General features: G+C 43.5%; 1 protein-coding gene across 1 annotated transcript in view; it reads left to right on the top strand.

Moving 5' to 3' along the window:
* The window catches only part of LOC138582129 (zinc finger protein 773-like), a 167,083-nt gene extending 142,257 nt beyond the window's left edge, over window positions 1-24,826 (top strand). The window contains exon 7 of the mRNA XM_069653134.1: window positions 18,673-24,826. Coding sequence (XP_069509235.1) covers window positions 18,673-19,733 — 1,061 coding nt within the window. The 3' untranslated portion in view covers window positions 19,734-24,826. The remainder of the gene's footprint in view (window positions 1-18,672) is intronic.
* Window positions 24,827-25,721: the final 895 nt, after the last annotated feature.

Below are 25,721 nucleotides of genomic sequence, written 5' to 3'. Positions count from 1 at the left end.
GATTGTCTCGTGGTCTACTGTGTCAAATGCTGCTGAGAGGTCAACGATAACCAGGAGGTAAGGATGGCCATCACTTTGATGGTATGCTCCATCTGGGTGTGGAGCCAGATTGGTAGGACTGGTGGAGATTATTGGCTACGATTTGTTGGAGGAGTTTATTGCTTTTTGAAGGATCTTACCTAGGAAGTGAAGATGGGTGATGGGGCTGTAGTTGCTGAGGTCGCAAGGGTCCAGTGTTCATTTCTTGATGAGCCGGAGGATTTGTTCGGTCTTGAGGGTCGAGGTTTTCCTGGAAAGCATGGCAACGTTCTAGTTGTTTTTCCAACATGGCCGCCACCTTACTGGATAAGTTTAATTCACTTCCCGGCTTCAGTGCGTTGCAACCCATCTGGTTTTTTCCTTACGGGTAAGACGCTCAGTTAGGTCCTCCTAACCTCCTCTATTTCCAAGCTCCTTGCTTTCTTTCTCTCACTGCTGCACTGTCCTACATTCTTCAGTCCTTACGGGGGAAGGGTGTGTGCTTGTCTCTGGGTGCCCTCTGCTTCTCTCCGGTTCCCTAACAGCCCTATGTTCCTCCGAACTCCCCCCTACCACCTCTTGGTTCTCTTCTCATTGTTGTTGCCTTCTTTGGATTCCCGCTACCTGGATCTATGGATCACCCACTGGTTCTTTGGGACTCCTGTTCTCTCGCGGCCTGTGCACCTGCACATTAGTCATTCTGTGCCTTTGTCTTGCGCACTGGTTCTCAGTGCTCGCTAACACTCCATGTGGAGCCAGGGTGGATGACCAGTTTCTCCATACTGTCACAAGTTTCCTCCCTTCTCACCTGTCTATGTTGCCTGATGTCCTCCTTGGGAGGAGTCTTCTTTCGTATGGTTCGGGACTTAAATAAGCCCGCTCGGCAGTCCTCGGCTTCCAGATTACGTTCAGCTTCGATGTCCAGGATCAAGGGAAACTCCAGGAGTATTCAAGAAGGTGTTGGGGGCGCGCGGAAGCGGCACAGGGATTCCAGGAAGTAGAAAAGAGGGAAGAAGTCGGAAGAAGGGAATCCAGGGGTCAGGGGATAGCCAGTAGCACTAGAGAAGGTTCGGAACACACGTCTGATCACAGCTAGTAGCAGCGTTGTGACGCGCGGGCCGCGGGGGTGTGGCTTCTTTATAGAGGAAGCTGCGTAGAACGTGAAGACTGGCGAGCATTGTGCTGAGCTTGCCGCCATGTTGGTAGTATTATGGAGTGTAAGGCCCGACGTGACAGGGACCAGGAAGCCCAGAAGGGGCGAGTTTGATGGTTCATGACAGCATGCCTCCTCCAGAAACTCGTTCCACCGGGTTTGCCCGGGTGTATGAGATGGAACCTTCTGAGTAGCCTGGGGGTATTTAGATTTGGTTCCCAAGTGCGTTCAATGGGGGGATATCCTTTCCACTCCACCAGGTACTGGAGTTTGCCGCGTCTATATCTAGAATCGCAAATCCTCGAGACCTCATCCTCCAGTTGGTCATTGATGAGTACTGGTTTGGGCCGAAGGTTAGTTCGAGAGGTCTGAACATATGGCTTTATTAAGGACGTGTGAAAGACTGGATGGATTTTCTTCCAGGAGTCTGGAAGCTTGAGTCGGTAGGCCACTGGGTTGATGATTTCCTTTATAAGGAATGGCCCATAATATAGAGGAGCCAATGTATTTGATCGCAAATGCCGTGGTAGCAGTTTCGAGGACAGCCAAACCTTATCCCCTATTGGGTAGGAGGAGCTTGGTCTTCGTTTGGAATCAGCATACAGTTTGGTCTGGGTCCTGGCCTTTTTTAATTGTTCTTTAGCTTCTCTTTGAACATTAATGAGCATTTCAATCCAGGAATCGACTGTTGGAACTGGTGTAGGATGAGGAAGGATGGAGGGTAGAACCGAAGGGTGGAATCCTTGGCTACAGAAAAAAGGACTGGTCTTAATAGCAGAGTGGTCCGAATTATTATAGGCAAATTCTGCCTCTGGTATTAAGAGGGACCAATCGTCCTGGACCTTGGTAGCGAAGCAACGGAGGTATTGTTCCAAGGTTTGGTTTACGCGCTCTGTGGCTCCGCTGGTTTGGGGATGATATCCTGAGGAAAGAGCGCGTTGGATTCCTAGTATTTGGCAAAGATGTTTCCAGAACAGAGAAATGTATTGGGGCCCTCTGTCTGATATAATCTTGGAAGGAAATCCATGCAGTCGGAATATGTGTTCCAGGAAAATTCCAGCAAGGTCTGACGAGGATGGCAGTTTAAACAGAGTTGTAAAATGGGCCACATGGGTGAACAAATCAATGGTGACCCTGATAGTTGTGTATCCCCTGGAAGGTGGTAATTCCACAATGAAGTCTGTTGCTATGGATTCCCAAGGCCTAGTTGGAAGTGGAGATTGCTGCAATAGACCCGCTGGTCTCTTGTTGTCATGTTTGTTTTGATTACAGACAGAGCATGCCTGGATATACCTTTGTACATCAATTTTCACTCCAGGCCACCAAAATTGCCTTTGTATTAATTGGAGGGTATTGGTAATACCACGATGCCCGGAGTAAAGAGTATCGTTAAAGAGATTTATTATCCTTTGCTGTAGTTTTTGTGTTGGGATGACCAAGGCATTGTCTTTGAACAAGTATCCATCTTTGGTCTTTAGTTTCCACTGGTTCCTGTCCGAGATACCTTTCCAGAGTTCTGAGGATTGAGTCTGACTGCGGACTTCATCTAGGAGGCTGGTCGCCTGGGCTACAATTATTGTGTGGGGAAATATCTTGGGAAATGCTCGGTCATCAGGAGGTTCATAGTCAGGGCGCTGAGACAAGGCATCAGCAATTACGCTTTGTGTTCCCGGAACATGGTGAATTTGGAACTTGTATTGAGCAAAGAAGAACGCCCAACGGGCCTGACAGCTGTTCCTGCATTCCAGGGCCTGTAACACTTGGAGATTTCGATGGTCCGTCCGAACCTGGACAGGAGGTTTAGCTCCTAGAAGTAAATGACGCCACTCTGTGAAGGCTTGACGGATGGCTAGAAGTTCCTTTTCGAAGACTGAGTAATGAGTTTTGCTGGAGGTCAATGTCCGTGAAAGATAGGCAATAGAATGTTCCAGCCCATCATCTAATTCCTGTTTCAGAACTGCTCCGATGGCATAGTTAGAGACATCTGTTTCCACTAGGAATGGTCAATTTATATCAGGTTAAACCAGGATGGGGGCATGTGTAAATTCTGTGTTTAGGCGTTGGAAGGCCTTCTCCTGGGCTGGTGTCCAACAATAGGGAGTATCTTTCTTCAACAAGGAGATGATCGGTTGGACAATCTCAGAGAAGAATGGTATAAACTTCCGATAGAAATTGGCCAAGCCCAGGAAAGATTGGATCTGTTTTACGAAGGTCGGAGTTGGCCAGGATAGTACGGCTTTAACCTTGGATCGATCCATGCCTATGCCATCTGGGCTAAGGACAAATCCTAGATAGTGAGCAGTGGAAACATGAAAAGGGCATTTCTCGGGTTTTGCTAGAAGCTTGTGTTCGCGTAGCCATTGTAACACTGATTTAACATGTTCTTCATGCTTGAGAGGATCCTTAGAGAATATCAAAATATTGTCCAAGTAGACGATGACGAAAAGAAATAGCATATCCCAAAACACCCGGTCCATGAAGCGTTGGAAAATTGCCAGAGCATTAGAGAGTCCAAAGGGCATGACCAAGTATTCGTAATGACCAAAGGGTGTTCTGAAGGCTGTCTTCCATTCGTCACCTTCTCTAATACGAATCAAGTGATAAGCACCCCTAAGATCCAATTTGGTGAATATTACGGCTCCTCTTACGGCTTCCAGGATATCCGAGATCAAGGGTAATGGATAACGATCCTTAAGGGTGCACTGATTAAGACCTCGATAATCAAGACAAGGTCTGAGTTCCTTGGTGTCTTTTTTTAGGAACAAAAAATAATGAAGCTCCAGCCAGAGACTTGGATGGGCGTATGGTGCCATTTTTTAGGTTAATAGCTAGGTATTCACGAAGGGCCTTTTTCTCAGGTTCAGACAGGATGAACATCCTTCCAAAGGGAATCACGGCTGAAAGTTCAGTTTCAATAGCACAGTCCTCAGGCCTATGGGGTGGCAGGGCTTGGACAATAGCAGAAGAGAACACATCAGCGTATTCCTGGTAGGTTTTAGGAACCTGGATGATGTTGGAGACCATAAGAGGATCTTGCTGAGTTGTTGAATGTTCTTCTGATGTTGTCGGTGAAGGATCCTGGAGCAGACAATGGGACATGCGAAATTCGGAACCTAGGAACAGGGAACCAGCTGTCCAATTGATGTATGGATTGTGTTTTTGTAGCCAGGGCATTCCCAAAACCATTGGGTAATGTGCAGATTTTATGATGTCAAACTTTATCCTTTCTCGGTGATGGTTTATAGCAAGCTCAATTTCCTTAGTCTGAAGGGTTATGGGTCCAGAAGAAAGAGGTCTTCCATCAATTGCTTCTACAGGTTGCTGGACGTTCCGGGATTCGTAAGGAATATGGTGTTTAAGGACCCATTCCTGGTCTATGAATATTCCCATGGCCCCACAGTCCACTAGTGCCAGAATGGGGTAGGATTCCTTCTTGGATGACAATAGAAAAGCCTGTAAGACTACCAGGAAGTTTTGTCCAGGAGAGTTCAAGGATGGTATAGATGTGGAGCCTGCTTCTCTCTCCCGAAAAAGAGCTCCATTTAGGATCAGGAGCTGGCGTTTCCCGAATGCCGTGGAGGGGCTAAGGGACATTCTCTAACTAAATGCTTGTCCGAGGCACAGTTTGCATAAGCCAGTATGGATCCTTCTCAGCCTTTCTTGTGGGGATATGGGTCCACGAAAGGTCCCTAGCTGCATGGGTTCAGGTTCGTTTGTAGGAGCAGGAGAATCTTCGGATTTTGAAGGGTTCACAAGAGGATTTTTTTGGATGGTTGACTTGGTTTTCCTTTTCTCTGCCTTTCTTTCCTGGATTCGGAAATCAATTTGTAGAGCTAGATCCATAAGTGCCTGGTAAGAACTAGGACGTGCTACCCTGGCTAATTCATCCTTAACATCTTCATTTAGCCCTCTTCAAAAGAGGGTGAAGCAAGCTTCAGAAGACCAACCCGCTTTTTTAGCCAATTGCTTGAATCGAGTTACGTAGTTGAGCATGTCCGGAGAGCCTTGCTGGAAATCGAGTAAACGTTCTTGAGCACTAAAGACCTGATCTGGGCGGTCAAACATAGTTTTTAGTGCTTGAATGAATCCATCATAATCATCCAAAAGAGAATATCCGGTGTTAACTAATGGTGTGGCCCAGGTTAAGGCATTCCCGGAGAGGTGAGAAATAATAAAGCCCACTTTAGCCCTGGGGGTGGAAAAATAATAAGGTTTAAAGGTAAAGTGGACCAAACAAGAATCCAGGAATCCTCAGAGAGTTTTTGCACAGCCGTCATATTTGTCAACAATGCCGCCCAATAGCACGCTGTCCTTTGAGGCAGAGTCGCGTGAGAGTACCAATTATTTCAGCGCGGCGTTCTCCGCTTTCAAGTTCTGTACTTCGGTCGATAGTTTTTGCATGTCACGCATAAGATCCTGGATGGCCGCCTCCATGTCTGTATCGACTTTGGTCAGGTGTCGTCTCAATCTGTCACAGGTTTCCCCCCTTCTCACCTGTCTATGTTGTCTGATGTCCTCCTTAGGTGGAGTCTTCTTTCGTATGGTTCGGGACTTAAATAAGCCCGCTCGGCAGTCCTCGGCTTCCAGATTACATTCAGCTTCGATGTCCAGGATCACGGGAAACTCCAGGAGTATTCAAGAAGGTGTTGGGGCCACGCGGAAGCGGCACAGGGATTCCGGGAAGTAGAAAAGAGGGAAGAAGTCAGAAGAAGGGAATCCAGGGGCTAGGGGATAGCAAGTAGCACTAGAGAAGGTTCGGCACACACGTCGGATCACAGCTAGTAGCAGCGTTGAGACGCGCAGGGCCGAGGGGGTGTGGCTTCTTTATAGAGGACGCTGCGTAGAACGTGAAGACTGGCAAACAGTGTGCTGAACTTGCCACCATGTTAGTAGTATTATGGAGTGTAAGGCCCGACGTGACAGGGACCAGGAAGCCCAGAAGGGGCGAGTTCGATGGTTCATGACACATACTCACCAAGGACTTCTCATAGGATTCTTCTATACACCTGGAAAACTTCCAGCCCATACCCAAAGCTACGTTTCGAATCCAACCCAAACTACATCCTTCCAGGGGGTTTTCTGCCTTTATAGGCTTTTCCCCTATCTGGTTGCCTCGGAGAAGGAGCTGCTACTCCGCCAGTTACTCAGGCAGACATAGTGGCTTCTCTCAGAGACGGGCCATACCTCTTCAAGGAGAGAAGGTCAACCAAAAAGAAGAAGAAAGGAAGGAAGAAGGGATCCTCATCTTCGAGTCAGGAAGAAACAGGTTAGGAGAGTGGAACCTTAACTGATTGGGGTGACGAACCTGACCGCTTGCGGTTGGTACTCTTGTTCAAAGGAGGATTGCCTAGCATTTCGATGCTGGACTGCTCAAGTGGGCGCGACAAAGACTGATATGCAAATGGATATTCCTCCTTTGTGAAAGGTACAGTGAGCTAAAACATGTGGCTGCAGACTCTGAGTGGGTACGTTCCCACAGAACAGGCTATCATGCTGTGTTCTTTCTTGCAGAGGGGCGCCCTGACCTTTTTTTGTTTGTTTTGTTTGAAAACATGACTACCTTGTGTCCGGCTCTCATTTCCGACACCACACATATGGCATAAAGAGTGGGATTGGGCTCAGTTGACATAAACTGGGGAACCTTCAGGTTTGAGAAAATCAGTAACCGATCTTCTGATCCATCAATTGCTACTGAACACTCTATCCAATTTCACTTATGCAGTAGCAGGGGAACTGATTCAACCTTGGGACCGAGTTTTACTACCTACAGACTCATTCGCCCTCATGGAATCTACATCAGACTTGCCTCTAAGTTGGGTTTAGCCTTGCGGTGTGGCCTAGACGTATTAGCAGGCATCACAGACTATAGAGGTGATATAAATATACAGTTCGACGTCCTTTCATCGCTGTATATTTCAAAGCCTGCTAATAACAAATTTTATTTAAGGGGGGTGGGAAAGGGCAGATAAGGGTTTGTATGGGTAGTGAATAGGTGAAAATAGGTGGAGGAAGGGAGGTTTGGGGGGAACTTCCGCCCCATAAAAACAAAAAAAAGTTCAATAAAAGTGTACATTATAAAGAAAATGTTAAAGTGCCAGACGTTGAAATATACGGCGATGAAATGACATGACAAATATACTAATGCTAAATAAGGGCAAAGAAGCCTATCAAATCAAGGCTGGGGAGAGAAAAGCCCAAGGGATTTTGGTGAAGGCTATGTTGCCTAAACCCCAGGAAGTTAAGATCTCTAGTAAAACCGAAAGAGGAAGCAATGGTTTTGGGGAGGCAGATCTAGAGCCTCATGTTACACCAGAGGCACTTCCACCTCCTATGATGGAGGAAGAACCTGAAGTCATCCCCGATTTAGCCTTTTCCCAAAGGAATGATCCCTTGCTTGCCAAGCCTTTTCTTCAGGTCTTACCCGAAGAGGAGTAAGGAAGAAGGGTGGACCATCTCTTTCTTGAAGACCGGCCTGTTGTATAGGGGGGGGGGGGTGGAATAATGGACCTGATGGTATCACATGGTATGGTGCCCAAAAGCCGTAAGAAAATTGTGCTTGAGATTGCCCACTGCCACCTGATAGTCGGACATCTAGGGACAGTCAAAACACAGGCACAGATCCTGAACCGGTTCTGTTGGCCCAGGATATACGCAGATGTAAAGATCTTTGCGGTTACTTGTTCCCCATGTCAGAAGACCAGTTTGTTTTGTTTGTTTTATTATTTATAGTGCGTGCCAGACCCGGGTGTATCAGGGTGCAGAAACGTAGCTAGGGAATTCTCAGCTTGGATACCTCAGTACCCAAACACCCCCTCTAGGTCCCTTGCAGCCCCTACCCATCATAGACATACAATTTCCACGCATAGGTATGGTTATAGTTGGACCCCTTGTGAGAAACCTTTGGGCATTCTATGTTCTACTCCCTTTGGATCCTCTATGCAGCTGGCCAGGGAAAGGCCATCACTTTTGGATCCTACCCCCGTGGGTGAAAAAGCGGGGGAGTATCACCTGGATTGAGGGTCCTCAGGGATTGGAAGTGTGATACCCATGAGTGGGACATGGTAATCCATATCTTCCTTTCAAAAAAAGAACGCCTATACCAGAGAAGGTTATGCAATACTGTTCATCTAGTCCCATGATCTTTGAGAAGGGTAGAAACCAGCATTACACCAGACAGGTTAAACAAAGGAAGAGGAAGGGTAGGGATGAGATACATAAGAATAGATCTCAGTATCCCTATTATCCCCAGGATAGTCACCCTGATATTTCCTTGACCGTTATGGTTAATTATAAATGTGTTCCACTTTAAAATGTATGGCAATACTGAGACGAAGAAGAAACAACTAGGAGCAATGAAAGCTACTTCCATTACCCATTCAAGTACTGGGACAAAGAAGAGACCTAAGGTCAGGTATGTCCCACCAGTTCATTTAATTATGGCCAGGCAAGGCAAACCCTAACAACCACCTGTATCCTGTTAGCCCAACACAGGTGTATAAAATGTGTGGTTACAAGCAGAATACAGAGCAAGAGTGGGAGCACGGCTCGGAATCAGAGCGGGAGAACCACAGTTGAAGCATAAGGAGAGGAGAAGCTGAGACACCAGCGGAAACCCTTGGGATGCCGCTGGACTATGAATACAGTCAGAGATCCCACCCATGGAAAGTCTAGCAGCCGGCACTGCATGAAGGCAGAGGTGCAGCTCCATACATTAGCCGGCGAGTGCGAAGGGAATCGCTTGGCTGTTTGGCAGCCCCTCGGGAGGAACAAGCAAACGAGCCGCCGGAGGAGCTGCCGAGACTAGTTGAGTTTTGGGGACACTTATAAACATAGGGTGCTCAAAGGAGGCAGTAGAGATAATAGCAGTTAATGCAATATGACCAAAATGAATGAACTGAGTGAAAGTAATGTCCCGCATTGAATGAAACTGATTACGTTACATCGATTGAATATCGAATTGAAGGAAATTAGTTAAAGTAACGTCGCACATTGAATGAAACAGATTACGTTACATCGATTGAATATCGAACTGAATGAAATATACTGAATCAAATGAAATAAGCAAAAGCAACATATTGCAATGAACGAAAAGGACAACGTTGCTCATATTGTAGATTCAATTGAATAAAATAAGTGATAAGAACTATTTTGAATGCCATATTGATTGAATTGAACATAATCTACATTTATTGAACCCTATTTGGAATACAGCAAGTAAGCTGACCTTTATTTTGAATACAGAACTGAAAGGCAGAAACAAAGAGATATTTAATGTATTGAAAGCAACACAGATAAAACACACAGATAAAAAACGGAACTAATTATATGAATGCAATGGTATAAGATGAACCAGCCTTGATGAACATTGAAGTAAAAATCAAAAGGAAGCAAAACTGGAAAAAAAGATACAAGTGTGTCAAAATTCTGAAGCTGTACTTTACAAAACTGGCCATTAAGTCTAATATTGAACTTTGAAGGAAACCTGAAAGTCCCTGGTTGCGTGACCTGTAATGGCTAGGCTGTGTGGTCTGAAACTGCACCTTGACCAGAGAACTCCTCTATGTCATCAAGGAAGCTTGCTGTGGTGAAAGCAGGAAAAGAACTCTTGATAATCATCAGACTTGGGGAAGGGAACCCTGAGTTGTGTAAGTCCAGTTGAAAGATTAAAAGCTTTGAGATACTTGATAGTGACATTAAGCTTGGGGTAGGGAAACCTGAGTTTTTGTGTCCTGAAACTGTGTTGCCTTGGAAATGTGTTGAGCTTGGGGAAGGGCACACTAGCTTGTATAAAACGGTATTTCCTCTAATATTCAAAGGAGGAGACTTTGAACTTTGTGGTGAAATTAATGACATTTGGGAGAGAAGACTGACAAATAAGACAGGACTGGAAGTAGCTCAGAACTTTGTTTGGAACACTATTTGAGTTTTGGTTGATGTCCTTACACATGGTTTTGCATTCGTTGTGAGGGCAAATAAAGGATTTAGACACAGACAGATATTTATGTTGAACTTACTGGCACAGACATTACTTAGTTTCTTTAGGTAGGGAAATCCCACCTTAGTTAGGGCAAGTTAGGCCTTAATGCATCCTGACTATTCAATAAAACATTGTTCAACTTTGAATCTGTTTTGTGTCTCCTTCCATGATGCCAACTTCACACCCTAGAAACATCAAAGTTGGGAAACCGATACATACTGATCATATGATCATATTAGACTATGCAACTTGTTACCCTGAAGCCTTTTCTTTACGGAACAATACAACACAACAGATTCTCAAGTATTTCATTCAGTTTCTTTTGAGAGTGGGATTTCCAAAGGTGATCTTAACAGACCAACAAACTACCTTTATGAGTAAACTCATGTCAGAGGTAAAGGAAATTTTTCTGGTTAAAACTTTGCGTACTTCCATATATCTCCCTCAAACTGATGGTTTAGGCAAACAATTCAACAAGATCTTAAAGCATATTTTAAAGGAACTTGTTGAAGTTGATGGAAAGAATTGGGATGTTATGATATGATATGATACATTATGATTACAGAGTCTCGCAACCAGACAGAAAATTCAAGACTCACATTTATCACGTGAATCCCTCTCAAGGAAGGGAAAGAAAATCCCATTGAAGACACTACAGCTTGTTATCTGATGAAATTAGCGCAAATCCTCTGATTCCCTCTGACTCTGACCAGAATCAAAAGGTGGACCTAATGGACCGTTAAGACAATTCCCTCATGTGTTCAGATCGGAACCTGGGAGAGTAAAAGGGATATTTGTATTTGTATTTGTATTTATTTATTTATATTGCGCAGCCTGCCCACGGGCATCAGGGCGCATGTTTGGCAGTTGCAGATTACAGATTATATACAAATATTGCGGATTATATATACAGAGTACATCAAATATATACATACATTTTACATGTGGCAGTCGGTCAGCTACAGTATCTACAAAGGTAATCGAGAGGGCGCAACGGGCAGCAAGAGTTACAGACGGGTGTCCGGCACATCATCTTGCTCAAGGAGCCATTGTTTAGTTCTTTTTTTGAAGGATTGGAGGGATGGGATGTTCCTAAGAGCATTAGGTAGGGAGTTCCAGAGCTTCGCCGCCAGGACTGGGAAGCTCGAGCCTCTAGCAGTCTGAAGCTTGAAACCGGGAACGATGAGTGTGTGCGCTTGTGCCAATCTTAAATGTCTGCATACTGTGTGTTGCGTGAAGCGCGCTGACAGGTAGGCCGGTGCCGCATTGTTCTGAGCATTGTGGCTTAAGACAAGTGTTTTGAGGGCAATGCGCCGTGAAATGGGAAGCCAGTGTATGTTACGTCTGGCAGCTGAGATGTGAGCGCGCCTAGGTATGTTAAGAGCGGCCCTGATGGCGTTATTCTGGGTTACCTGCAGTTTATTGATGTTTCTCTGGCTCGTTCCGAGGTAGAGGGCGTTGCAGTAATCAATTTTTGATAAGATAAGGGTTCATGAGAATATCAGCAGAAGCACATATCGCTAATATTTCATTACAGCCGTACCCCCACCAGGAAAAGTGGTACATCTGAAGCCATGTCAGATAGCTGAGTCAAGCAAAAGCATAATTGAAGACGAATTAGAAAATATGTTTAGGGCTGATATTATTGTGCCCTCTCAAAGCCCCTGTTTATCCCCAATCATATTATTGGCCAAGCCAAATAAATCATGGGGGTTCTGCATGGATTTAAGGAAGGTAAACAGTCTCCCAATTTGATAGCTACCCATGTCCAGAATTGATTCTCTTATTGATCAATTGGGGTCCGCCGTTTACCTCCCCATGATTGATCTGACAAAGGGGTACTGGCAAGTCCCTGGCAAATAGAAATAAAACAGCTTTCTCTACTCCTATTGGGCTTTTCCAATTTAAAGTATTACCTTTTTGGTTTGCATAGGGAACCAGCTACCTTTCAAAGGTTAACGGATCAAATCTTCTGGCCCTATGCCTCTTTCTGTGCAGCATACATCGATGATATGATCATCCACAGTAAGTCTTGAAAGGAGCATGTTCACCACCTGTATTTAGTTACCAGGGCACTGTGAGCGGTCAGAAATCCGAGAGGGACAAGTAGATAGTTTCCTCACAAGTAGCCATTTTATTAAACAATACGGGTGAGACAAATGCCTATCTTTCCCTAGCCTAACTTCATTTATGAAATAGACGTTGACAATGTGCCTCACGTTGATCCGTTTGCCCCAGGCAATGCAGATGATACTCCTCTCCCCCTTGATGATTTCTACAAGGAGGGCTTTTATTCTGCCACTTCATTTGCCTTTATTTGGCTTAGGCAATGCGTATTACAATCACCTCTTTTAAATGATCTTCCATTCTGTGGCTCAAATTCATTTCATTTAAATATTGTCCCCTTTTGGCTTTGACAATGGTGTTTCCAATATTTCTTTTCACTCTTGTTAAATATTGTCCCACTTTGGCTTTGATAATAGTGGTTAAAATATAAATTTTTACTCGCTCTCTTAATATAAAAGTTGCACCCAAATTGCCTTAATTCATACCTTCAGTATTCAAGACTTTTCTTCTGAGCCAGCAGTCTGTTTCGGAGCGCCGTGGGAGTCCTCTAACCAAGGCCATCTCACCGGTCTTTCCATGCGATTCTGTTTGACCTGCTACTCCAAGTTTCTTTGTTTGTTTCCATTGCTCATGCTTCATGTAATTAGAGCTGTTTCTGCTCCACTAGCACTCTGGTGAAGGCAACACAGGGGAGCAGCACGTAGAACCAATAGAGCTTTTCTCTTCCTCGGGATGGCTAATTTCTGTAGCGCGTCCAGCTGTGCGATCTCTGCATCCCACAGGACTCCCGACCTCTGCTATAACTTAGGCATGGCATCCTGCTTCCAAAATAGCGGAGGCTCTGTCTCCTGCTTCTTCCTCAGACTCCTGTTGCTTCCATTGATTCTCTCTCCTACTACGCCTACTATTAATGGCCTGCTCCTGAAGGGGTCTTAAATATTTAAAAGTCCTGCTCAGGTGTGGGTCATTAGAAACACTAGACTGCACAACACAGTTCTGTGCCTCTCTGCACCTCTTCCTAGTCTCAGTACCTAGAGCATTATGGGACTTGAGGTCCCTAATGTTCTGATTCATTCCAAAATCATTCAATGTACTCTGTTTCAAGGATTTATAAGATATACATTCAGGGCAAATTCTCAAAGGAATTAATGTTTGTTTCTTGTCCTCACAGTTCAAATATACTGTAGAATTAGGATAATCAGATGAGAAATAGCATTAATTCCCCCATCTTTATATGCCTCCTTTCCCTGTTTATCAGAGGGTTTTTCACACTTTATACCTTTTAGAGATCTGGGAGCGGAAGCATTACTATGATAACAAGCTATCAGATATTTATGCATTGGGGAACATTGACCCTCAGGAGAGGATAAATACTCACATTCCCTTGATGACCTTTTCCTCCCATGTGATCCACCTGGGTAAAATCACCCCCAGGGTCAGGATCAGGGAGCGTTTTTCTTCCCCTGGGCACATGGGAGGAAACTTTAGGCTGAGATTCTGTGAGGATTCCACTGGATTCATCACAGTCACTAGGAAAAGCTGGCCTCACTGCAAACCCAAAGAAATGCCATTTAGCTAGATCAGCAGTCAAGTATCTTGGGTTTTTCTTAGGAAACGGGCTGGTTCAGCCCCAGATGGAAGAAGTCAGAGGGGATAAAGAAACCCCAAATCCCAAAATGAAGAAAGATCTGAGAGCCTTTTGGGGTTTAGTAGGAAATTACGGACGTTTTATCCCTCATTTCTCATCTATAACGTCTTGTTTTACTGATAAACTCAAAAATGCTGAGCCCCAAGAAGGTAAATGGCATAATGAAGATCAATTATGTTTTGACAAACTCAAACATATTTTGTGTAGCAAGCCTGTTTTGAAGGTGGCAGCGTTCAACCGGGCTTTAATTCTACAAACAGATGTTTCCCATATTGGTGTAGGTGCAGCTCTTTCACAAGATCATGATTGTATAGAGCATCCCATCGTCTATATTAGTAGATCATTATTCCCAAGAGAGGAAAATTACGCTACTCTTGAACTGAAAGCCTTGGCAATTAAGTGGACCATAGCCTACCTCAAATACTATCTGACAGGCAGGAAATTCAAACTTGTCACAGACCATGCATCGTTAACATGAATCAGCCTCCACAAAGACACTAATGCAAGAGTCATGCGCTGGTTCTTAGATTTACAGCGTTATTGTTTAACCGTGGAGCACAGTGAAGGAAAGAAACAGGGTAATGTGGACTTCCTTTCCTGTTTTCCAGTAGGTGCTGAGAGAACCAGCGACACAAGGGGAAGTGTATGTGATGAATCCAATGGAGTAACCATGGATTTCCCAGCAGTGACCTCTTCCCATGTGGCCAGGGGGCGGCAGTCGCTACCTGATCCTGACCCTGGGTGCTATTAACATGGAAGGAGACAACAACCGAGGAGACGTGTTGACTTCATTGAACAAGATGCAGGATTTCCCCCTTTCCCATGAGACTCTCTAATACCTGAGTTCTTAATGGCCTATTGTTATTCTGGTCAGGCCCCAACCTTTGTTCCAAACACCCACAACTCACATATAACACCTTGTTTCTGATGTGCCTTCATGTGAAAACTCTAAGAAAAACCATCTAAGACTCCAACTCCCATAATCACCTAGGTACTAAGACGAGGAGGGGGATGAGGGAGTTTGTGCAAGTGACAGGAGCTTGAAGTACAACATGCAGGTTAGTTATTTTTCTGAGCTTTTCGTGCGTGGGGAATTTAAAGATGGCAACTGCACTATTGAATCGAGCAGTACAGGAGAAGATGTTAAACCCCATGCTAAGGGTCACAAATGCAAAGCACACGTACAGGCTTGGTGGAACGGAGAAGGCCACTGGGACAGAAGGAGAGAAGCCATGTGCAAGCAAGTAGGGGCGCAGAGACACTGGGAGCCATGCAGTAGCTCCTGGATGTTGGGCCGCTCGAAGAAATAATGTTCTTCAATCCAGGCAGAAAAGGAAAGCTGGCGTGTGACCGCGTACCCGCCCAGGATGCTGTAAGAACGTCCACACACTCCAAAGTGGAAAGCGGGTGAAAAAGCCACACTGCAGAGGCACGAGCAGAATCAGAGACACTGAAAGAAACTGCTGAGTTTGCCCAAAGTAGCTGGGGACCCCGGGGCGTTCCGACAAACGCACCAACAAATGTTTGAAAGGTACAAAATTGCTGATTCAGAAAATACCTGAAGTTGGTTTGAATGCAGTCAAGGCAAAGTACAAAGGCAAACCCCACTCAAGTACAGAAGCATGAGAGGCTGATGTGGGGAGATGTTTTGAGCACATCTTACCATAGACAGACAGATATACCAACCACCTCACGGTATATGCTATTGTGGTATAACTGTGAAACACTTAAGAAATCCTGGCAGGCGAGTACCCCAGGCAGCTGAAATATATAAAGATTCCTGGCAGGGGAGTATACCAGGCAATCTGTACAGTGTGGGAAAATACTTATTTGTATTCCCACCTGTGTTCAGAAAATAACTTTACGGCAAAATGAAACATCAGAACAGAATGTTGTCTAATTCTCAAACACACAGATGAATTTATTATAACTGCAGCTATCTTCACATGGTCATACAATGTGCCATGTGAACCACCTGCCCTCTCATTATCCGTCTGTGTCTGTCCTCCCCCATTCAAAAGGAGAGCATTTATACATTGTACAGTTAGTGTAGCCTTACAAAAGGTCTTTGACTCTGGCTAAATCTGCACTCCGGCAAGGGCGTCAACGTACTCTTTCGCAACTGTTCCTAGGCTATACAGCATGCTAAAACGTGTTCTATAAGCACAAGTGGGCAACTGAATCCATACATAGGAATTCACTGTTATTGCAGACTCAGAATTTCAAAAGCAATACATGTTTGCGGTTTTCTGTTTAAGAGAACCTATGTCAAAAACAGCTTCCAAAGCCTACAATATTTAATACACAGCTCACAATCTAGCCTTTTCTTTAATAGTACTTTAAAACACCCAGTTAATCTGCCATGTCTATAGCTAACATTTCCTTAATCAGGTTTTCTTGCACAATAAAACATTTGTAGTGGATTCTAAAGTTGTCTGTGATCTGTGACATGAAGGCATTGGAGACAAGAATTACTATACTAAACAAGTATAGTGCTACATAACATTCCAGTAATAACCTACTCATCTAATAAAAAAACATTTAGTTTTACCAGTATTGCAGTCACAACATGCTAAAACGTGTTCTGTAAGCACAAGTTGGCAGCTGAATCCATACATAGGCATTCACTGTTATTGAGAACCTATGTCAAAAAACTGCTTCCAAAGCCTACAGCATTTATTTCACAGCTCACAAGAGTCAAAAGAAATCCTACAGAAGTACTGTTACGGAACGTGTTGCTTAAACAAGAACTTTGTGAGTTCAGTGAAGACACAAAGGAATTGTTAGTTAAAGAGACATTTTTGACATCCTATTTAAGAATCCAGAGGAAGGGGACCACCCTCTGGATGCAAGGGTATTTACCTTGGAGAGGATTTGATTTTGAACACTTTGACAACATCAAGTTACAGACATTTCATTACACCCTTTGTTGTTTTATTTGTAGTGTGAGGGTCAGGATGGGAAATTTTGGACACCAGGACGGATTTACATTTGCTGACATCCTGACACAGACAGGGCCTTTTTAGGATAGGGCCAGAGAGGCGTTTTCCCAACCCTTTTTTATTTAATAATTGTCTTTGTTTGAAAACATGACTACCTTGTGTCCGGCTCTCATTTCTGACCCCTTACAGTTAATAGGAAACTTCATAATGGCACATCCTCCAGCCTAGGAGAGCATTGTTTTTTAGCATCATTCAAGAGCTGTAGAATTCTGCTTGCCTAGACACCATCCCTGTAGTAGTGGAAATGTCTTCAGAACATAACGGCTCCCTTCCCACATGCTTCCCAATTCAGGTTTCCTGGCCATTTACCCAACCCCCATTTGTGATTCACACACTGGTAACAGGGTGGTGAAGGAACTGAGCACTGCCAAAACCTGAACTAAAGCTGATGTAAAAGACCCACTGTTTATGGGCTCATGTGTGTGTGTGTCAACAATTTGCCACTCATTCCATGCCACCTCCCTAATTATGGTAGCTGCTCTTAGCTTAGCTCATGGCTCATGTACGTCCAGTACCCTAAATCATAAAATGTTGTCAGTTCCTCCCTCACAAATTGTGAAAGGGCATAGACGCAGAAGTGCCCTCCTCAAAGTTAAAAAGGTTATTTCAAACTATCTAAAGAGCTTTCTTTTTTCTGCCGATCCTACTATTGTCTACAAACACTTCAACGATTAAAGGCACTACATCGAGGTGCAAGCACTTTAAGGTGGCGAGGAGCAACATGGTACAGATCTATCTTTTTCTGTGGTGCGTATATGTCAGATCTGGTCGGGTAACTTAGTGATTTTTGGATACGGTTTAATGCTGCTGATTAGCCCCTGAAGGCACCCAGATTTGGTGCAGAAGGTAACTGCAAAACCACTCAATGTATCTTGGTGTCCGCCAAACAGTAATGCATCTTTTTCTTTACCAAAGTAAGCACTCCAATGAAAAATGATGGTCTCATGTACCTTATTAGTTGAAAATACATATATTCATGTCAGTAAAAGCTGCTTTTGCTCACTTGACAGAGTGCACTACAGTTGATTTCATGGAAGACACATTATTAAAGTGCTATTGGTTCCACACACTGTGCTGAGGCACTGTAACCATCTAACCCATGTGCATGTTCTTTATCATTACAGTGATACACAAAACACAGATTTCCATTTTTCCAACATCATATCCTACTTTTCCACAAATATTACAAGTCACATTTCCACAGATTCTTCCTTATTATGGATGCTTCCAGGGCAGAAGGATGCCTACACAGTTAAGATGTTTAAGTGACTCTTCCATTTGGCATCATTACGTTCAAGTCTGACAGATTCTCACACAGACACCCAGCTCATTGGATAATCTGCTCCGTTTCACAATGCCACTCCCCCTGTCATACCGCTTTGTCAAGACTCCTTTATTAAAAATAAAACATTTCCATTCACTCTCAGAAGCATAATCATACTCCGTGTTCTATACATCCATCTGGACCACTTATGCATTGTGAAGGCACAGTCCAGAAGGGATGTAAAGACTCGAATGGCGGTTCTCATAAAACTATTTCCTTAATAAATGTTGTCTGGCTCATTTGCCATTTTATCAGTTCGATTTTGTTTTTGTCATTCTACGAACGAATATGAGGAAATATTGCACACCCAATATGGAAGTCAATGATGAGGATGACCCATTCTCCATGAACATTCACCTGAATACTGATTATCCTCCACTTACGTTTTCTAAGGTTTAGACCCTATATCCTTCTCTTTAAAAACTGCACTATTACTTTTGCAAAAAGAAAGCTAATGGCACAACTGTTTTGTTTATCCTCCAGGTGATGCAAGCAAGAACCAACAAAAGAGCCCAGATTTCAAAAGATGTCCTAAGAAATCAGGTTTCACAGATTCATTGAGACACTTCAAAGAGATTAGGTCCCCATTTGGAAAACTACCTATAAGACATAAAACATTGCAAAATAATCCATCTCAGACAGAAAGTGAAAATGGCTCAAAACTTCCTGTGCATTTTGATTTACTTGAGAGAACACCAGCTGCACAGGGGTCCGAAAAATACATTGATTGTGAGAGCAAACTGCAGAACATGAAAATGCTGCCATACCCACAAAGTGCAAAGCAAACTGGGCAGTACAAATGTATGGACTGTGAGCGAGTGTTCACTCAGAAGATAGACCTCATTGTTCATGTGCGAACAGATCATCACACGCAGGCAAAAATGTTACCCACCTTGGAGACACTAACCCCAACAGAAGGACATCTCCGGCGTGCTGAAGGTGAGACAAGCTTCGGTCAAAAGAGGAATCATCCTTTGCATACGCTAAAACCTCTAAGAAATCGACCAAATAGACCATCCGAGCATACAGAGACAGATGAATGCTCTAATGGCAAGTGGACTCTCAATGCGCACCACAGTCCATATAAAAGGGAGAGTGTGAAACCGTATCAATGCAATGAATGTGGGAAAAGGTTCAGTCAGAAGGGGAATCTTAACATCCACGAGAGGACACACACAGGAGAGAAACCATACCATTGCAATGAGTGTGGGAAAACATTCAGTCAGAGAGGGCATCTTGTTATCCATGAAAGAACGCACACAGGAGAGAAGCCTTATCGATGCACTGAATGTGAGAAGTGCTTTAGTCAGAAGGGTGATCTTACGTCCCATGAGAAAACACATAGGGGTGAGAAACCATTTCCGTGCCCTGTGTGTGGAAAGCGCTTTAGTAGAAAACTCAATCTGACTCGGCATACAAGAATACACACGGGTGAGAAACCTTTTCAATGTACAGAGTGTGAGAAATGCTTCAGTCATAAATGCAATATGTTGCAACACGCCAGAACACATAGGAGGGAAACCTTATCAATGAAAGGAATGTGAGATGTTTTTGTGAGAACACACAGCCAGGTGAGAAACCACTTAAAATCTCTGTGCATTTAAAACGCAAAAGTAGAAAACTCAACCGGACTCTACATACATGAATACACATGGGTGAGAAACCTTACCAATATACAGCTTGTGAGACATGCTTCGGGCATGAATGCAATCTGATGAACCGTGTTGGGGCAAAGAGGAGGCAATCTTTATAAATTCACAGTGTTTGGCAAAATCTTCAGTCAAGAAGTCAGGTTGACCATACATAAGACAGCACACACACAGGCATGACTTTTCAGTGATTATTCAGTCCTTCACAAACATGATGATCTATGTTTAGGTGTGGCAGGGCTTGTAAAGATGATCCTGGGAGCAAATGTACACAGGGTAGTATAGAAATGACGATTGCTATCTCTAGGAATCATTGTCATTTCCCACATCTTTTAGTTTCTGAGAGGTGCATATGCAATTATGTTAATAGCAAAATGTGTACATGTTTATCCTTAGTTACTCATACATTCACAGTATGTTGTTCAGTCCTAACATGCTTTCATGGTGCACTAGTGTATTAACTGAGAGAAATGCTTTTGTTGCGAGGGGAATCTTGTTTGGCTCCTGAAAATAATACTCACTTGAGTTACAAAAGGTACAGGAATGGAAAAGTGGAAGAACAACTGAAGACTAAAAGAAAATGTTATGTTTCTTTCCGTACACAACTATTACCTTACCATGCGCAATAATGTTCCCTCTGACCCTTGGTTATATGCAAAAGGTTAGGCTAACTCAAAGACGCCAGCAATGGAAAGAGAGGCTATCTGTAGATGTCGCTTTGTATCAATTCTAAAAAGGCAGAAATATTTGCCACAATGCAGTGAACCATAACTATTAATGCTGATCATTAGCATAAAGTGCATGGGCTCAAGAATGGGGGCATTACTAGTAATAGCCTGCATGCAAAAACAGAACCTATGTGAAGATACCAAGGCATAAAATCAGTGTACTGAATGTGAGAAATGTTTCATTAGCTAAGAAAAGCTTATTTTATATTACAGGTTGTATCATTGTACACACACTGTGAAAAGTATTAATCAAAGGGATTTTTTTTTTATAGAAATAACCTAAACATTTGAGTGCAACTTCTCTTATAAGTGGATGCTTCTAATGCATCATAGAATGCTGCAAAACACATACAGTGCTTGCTCACAAGAGGCTCCGAGAGGCCCTAGAACTCTCAGGAAACTACTCACTAGAGGCAACAGAATGGATATCATCATTTCTACAAGACAGACAATCCAGGATTGTCTGGGGAAATAAGGCCTCCGGAACCAAACCAGTGGCCTGTGGAGTCACGCAGGGAGCTAGTTTCTCTCCCCTACTGATTAACCTGTATATGCAATGCCTATGTACCATGCTAACTCAACTGGGAATATTCTTCACTAATTTCGCTGACGATACTCAATTGGTATTCGAGCTTAGTGGAGACTATAATCAAGACAGTGAAAAACGTACAACTATATACAACATAGTCGAGGGCTGGATGAAAGACAACTGGATGTGTTTGAATGGGACCAAAATGGAACTAATGATCTTTGGATCCACACACGCCAGGAAAAAACTAACTCCTTCATACTCCGCATTCAGTTTAAAAAATGCCCTAATTCCAATATCCGAGAAAGTAAAGACACTGGGAGTCTACTTACAAGCCTCACTAGGAGCAGAGGCCCATACAGCATATTTAAAAAGGAACTGTCAATACCACCAAAAACTCCTGAGAAAAATTAGACCCTTGCTCAACCAAAAAAACAGCATTACCATAGCCAGAGCAACTATACTGTCAAGAGTGGAATAAGGCAACTCCTTGCTTCTGGGAGCTAATATGAAATGCCTGAAGCAATGCCAGGTAATTCAGAATAATGCCGTTAGGACAATCACGGGTAGGCCAAGGAGGGAACACATCACAGGCGATAGGAAAGAGCTACACTGGCTGGCCATGGAGGAGAGAATTACTTTTAAATGCCTCACAATGGTCCACTGATGCTTGTATGGCAAAGCCCCAGCATACTTGAAAAAACACTTCAAGTGGCATGACCATCTAGAAATTTAAGATCCTCCAACAAAGGTCTTCTCCAGACAACCCCAGCTGAAAAGCAAAACGGCCTGGGCAAGGCCTTTCCAAACAGAAGCATCCATAAATGGAATGAACTGCCCGTATCCTTGAAATTAGAAACCAACTACATACTCTTCAGAAAGAAGTTAAAGACCCTACTCTTTAAATAAACTGGACTAGCAATCTCTCTCAGCACCCCATGGTACGATCTTCTGTGTGTCTATTATTGTCCCGTTTTGTAATCACTGTCCTGTCTTTTTGGAATGCGCTCTGATGACTGCGGGCTTTAGAGCTATATAAATAATTAAATAAAATAAATAAATACAAGTGACGATCTGAAACATACACGCAGCCAATCGATGAAAACCATGAAAAGAGAATGAGAATAATTCAGACACCTGTAACGCCTACAGCTGCAGGAGCAAAACCACAAGGAGCATAAATTGCATTTGATTATATACAGCAACCGATACTTTCTACGTAACCCAATCATATGGTCTAAAAGGAACCATGAAGATAAATATGAAATAATTGTTGGTAAGATTATTGATATTGATATTTTATTTCTATCGCACTCATACACAAGTGTTTCAGAGCGTGAAAGATTACCTTTAAAAGATAAATCAACTTAATATGGGATAAAGTACCTCCCTACCAGATGTTATAAGGATGTTGCAAGCCACTCGGGTGTTATGTGACCAAACAAAGGAATGAGACAAAATGCATAGTCCCTACATAAGATCACAGAACTCTGAGTTGACTTGCAGTATCCTTTTTCACAAGCTGCAGGGAATGCTTTATTCCTTATATTGCATGGCCACACACAGTCAACCACTTTAGTACCTGGCATTTTGCTTAAATTGATGTAAGACAGCGTTCAGTATTCGATGCATATATAACTAGAGTAGAACCGGTTTGGAAAAAACAATATATGTTGCAGAGAAACAGTTTAAGCCATTACTACCATGAACAGTCCCCTGTCATTTAAAGTGTCACAGAAACCTCATGAGGCGTGTCATATCCTTAATGCAGTGCTGCAATGAGAGCTGGCATTTTGCTCTCTGCTGGCTCAAGTTGCAGCCATTGTGACATCACAACTGAAGTGTTATAACCGATTGCAAGCTACTAGTGATCTCATAACTAAAATGATGAAAATTATTTACAGACTTGTATAGGATGATTGCAGGCTGCCATGTATTATAAGTGCCTTACAAGAAAATACAATGATATACACGCAGTGCATATGTTTCAATACTTGGACAGTGATACAAATGTGTACATTTACAGTGTGCCTTGTGCCGTACATGTGCAGTACACTGCACATTGCCAGTAGCCATATGCTGCTGCAGGTGACAGCCTGTGTGTCCAATATGCGTGCACGTAGTATATACAGGACGCCATACCCTGTGTGTTCTATGTACAATGTTCTGTTAATACTATTTACAGTATCAATAATAAAAAGGAGCACTAAAGTGAAAGTGAGCATCTCCACAAAAATGCAAAGAAAAGAAAGGGATAAGAATAAAACAAATCTAAATCATGTTCACTAGAGAGAAGGGAAATAACTTCCTACTTCATAACCCATCCACCAAACCAACAACCCTAAATCAGAACGGCATGCATGCAGCGGTCATGGTACACCGATGGACCGTGACTCCATTTTTGGCCAGTAGTGATGGTGAACCTTCCACTAGGCATCGGCTGAGAGGATGCAGGACGAAAGGAAAATGTAAGGATGGCATGCATGTTCCCACAATCTATGCATGACAAAGTAAAATAGACATAAAAGGTAGACTAACTTTGATGGATCCAGTGGCTAGAGGAATTACATATTATTGGTATAATCCGTTAATTAGCCTGAGAAAATTAGACAACTTAAAAAAGAAGGGCAAATCATATGACTACAAAAAGATGCAAATGTTTCCCAGAAGTTCCAGATAATGATTCAAAGAGGTGTTGCAAGCAATGCTCTTCCCCCAGAGACCCTGACAACTACAACCCCCAGAGATTCAAGGGGTAACTGTTCTCTTTTTGGCAGATACAGATGCTGTTGTAATGATGGTGGACAGGGCACAGAAGTGTGCACAGAGCCCATAGTTGATGTAATGAGTCCTTAAGATAGCTCAACGGGTTGAGCGCTCGCTGCTGCATTCTGAGTGTGATCTGCAGGTCGCAGGTTCGAATCCCGGCAAGGCCAACTCAGCCTTTCATGCTTCTGAGGTCGATAAATGAGTACCAATTTCGGTTGGGTGATATTGTATGTAAATATGTGCTCTGTAAAGCGCTTTGGATTAAGGCGCTATATAAATAACACATCATTATCATTTTTACACAGTCTCTGTATCCGCTCTATGTCTAATATTACCGCTACATCAGGTGTCTACAATCTGTGGCTCTCCTGATGTTTTGAACTGCGACTCCCATGATCCCGCACCATTGACGAGGCTGGTTAGGGGTGATGGGAGTTGCAGTACAAAACATCTGGAAAGGAAAAGGTAAAGGTGCAGGCACCTGCTCTTCATGAACTGGTTTACTCTCCTCCAGGCATCACCCCCTATTGTTACCGTGGGGATGCCTCTGCCATATGCATTTCATCCTACATTGGTAAACACTCAATAAAAGATAAAAGTACTCAATACACAGTATGACGCACACGTTAGATGAAAATGTTATATTTGTGACATTTACTACCTCTTTGGATCCGGATTGTGGAGTAGATGCTGTAAAACTGGTAGTGCGCATGTCTGCATAAGATTGCAACTCAGACAACTGTTGAATGAATACGGGCACTGTATATCCTCAATTTCCAGAATTGTGCATGATGTCATTAATGATGCCATTGGTGATATCAAATGTGATGTCACCTGTGCACTGTTGTCCTGAAATATGGCATTAGTAATACTGTATGTGATGCAATCTGTGATGTCATAATAAAATAAAAATATAATAAAGCTGAGGTGATTTGCTTAGCAGCATCTTTGGCTTCACTTAATCTATAAACATTGTATATTTTATGTGGGTGTTTATGATATATCCTGACAAACCATAGTTATAACCACCAGGAAACAAAGAATTAAGCATTGGCTGTGAGCCATGTTAGAAGTCTCTAAGCAGTACAAACAATGAAGGCCAGCGAACTGACACTTTGTGGACAGGTCAGATGCACATAACATAACCTGCAACCCCCAGCACGTTTATGGCATTGTACTTTGGTAACCGTGCAGAATGACTGAACACAAAACACAGCCAAAGACTGTGGCCCATGTGCACCGCATGAATCGTATAAGCAAAGCAAATGGACTGCAGTCATACACTATGGGCCTCATTACGCCCCTGGCGCTCCTGTAATGAAGGGTGCCGGTACGGGACTGGCACCCTTCATTACGGGAGCGCCTATTACGAGGTTCCCTTTGCGGGTCTCGGAACAGATGTCTGGTAAAACCAGACGTACTTTCCAGGTCCCGCGAGGGGAACAGGGAGCTAATAACGGGCAGTTATTTACGTGTCCATTATTAGCTCCCTCCCCATTCCCATTGAGCCCTACGGGGGCTCAAATGGTAATGGAGAATGGTTCCTTCAAGGAGGAATTACCGGTTCCTCCAATGTTGAAATGACCCGGTTATTCATCATTGAAGAAACCCGGTATTGGAGCCCAGTATGGAGGCAGCCATGGCGCTAATAGCACCATGGCTACCTCCATACTCGTAATGAGGCCCAATGCATCTGCCCCAAATATCCACTTAACTTGCATCCTGCGTGCGGACAGTGGTTCTTGTGAAGTTGGTCTGAGTGGCAGTTGCAGTGTACTGCCTGCATGCACTATTGTGAGTCCGACGTGCTGATTCTGAGGTGTGTGTGCACGTGTAAGAAAGTGTTCCTCCATGTAG

Source organism: Ambystoma mexicanum, chromosome 3q (genome assembly GCF_040938575.1).
Source record: "Ambystoma mexicanum isolate Mex_15411 chromosome 3q, UKY_AmexF1_1, whole genome shotgun sequence".
Classification (NCBI taxonomy): Eukaryota; Metazoa; Chordata; class Amphibia; order Caudata; family Ambystomatidae; genus Ambystoma; species Ambystoma mexicanum.
The sequence above is the reverse complement of the archived record's forward strand: the minus strand, read 5'-3'. Positions and strand labels throughout refer to the sequence as shown.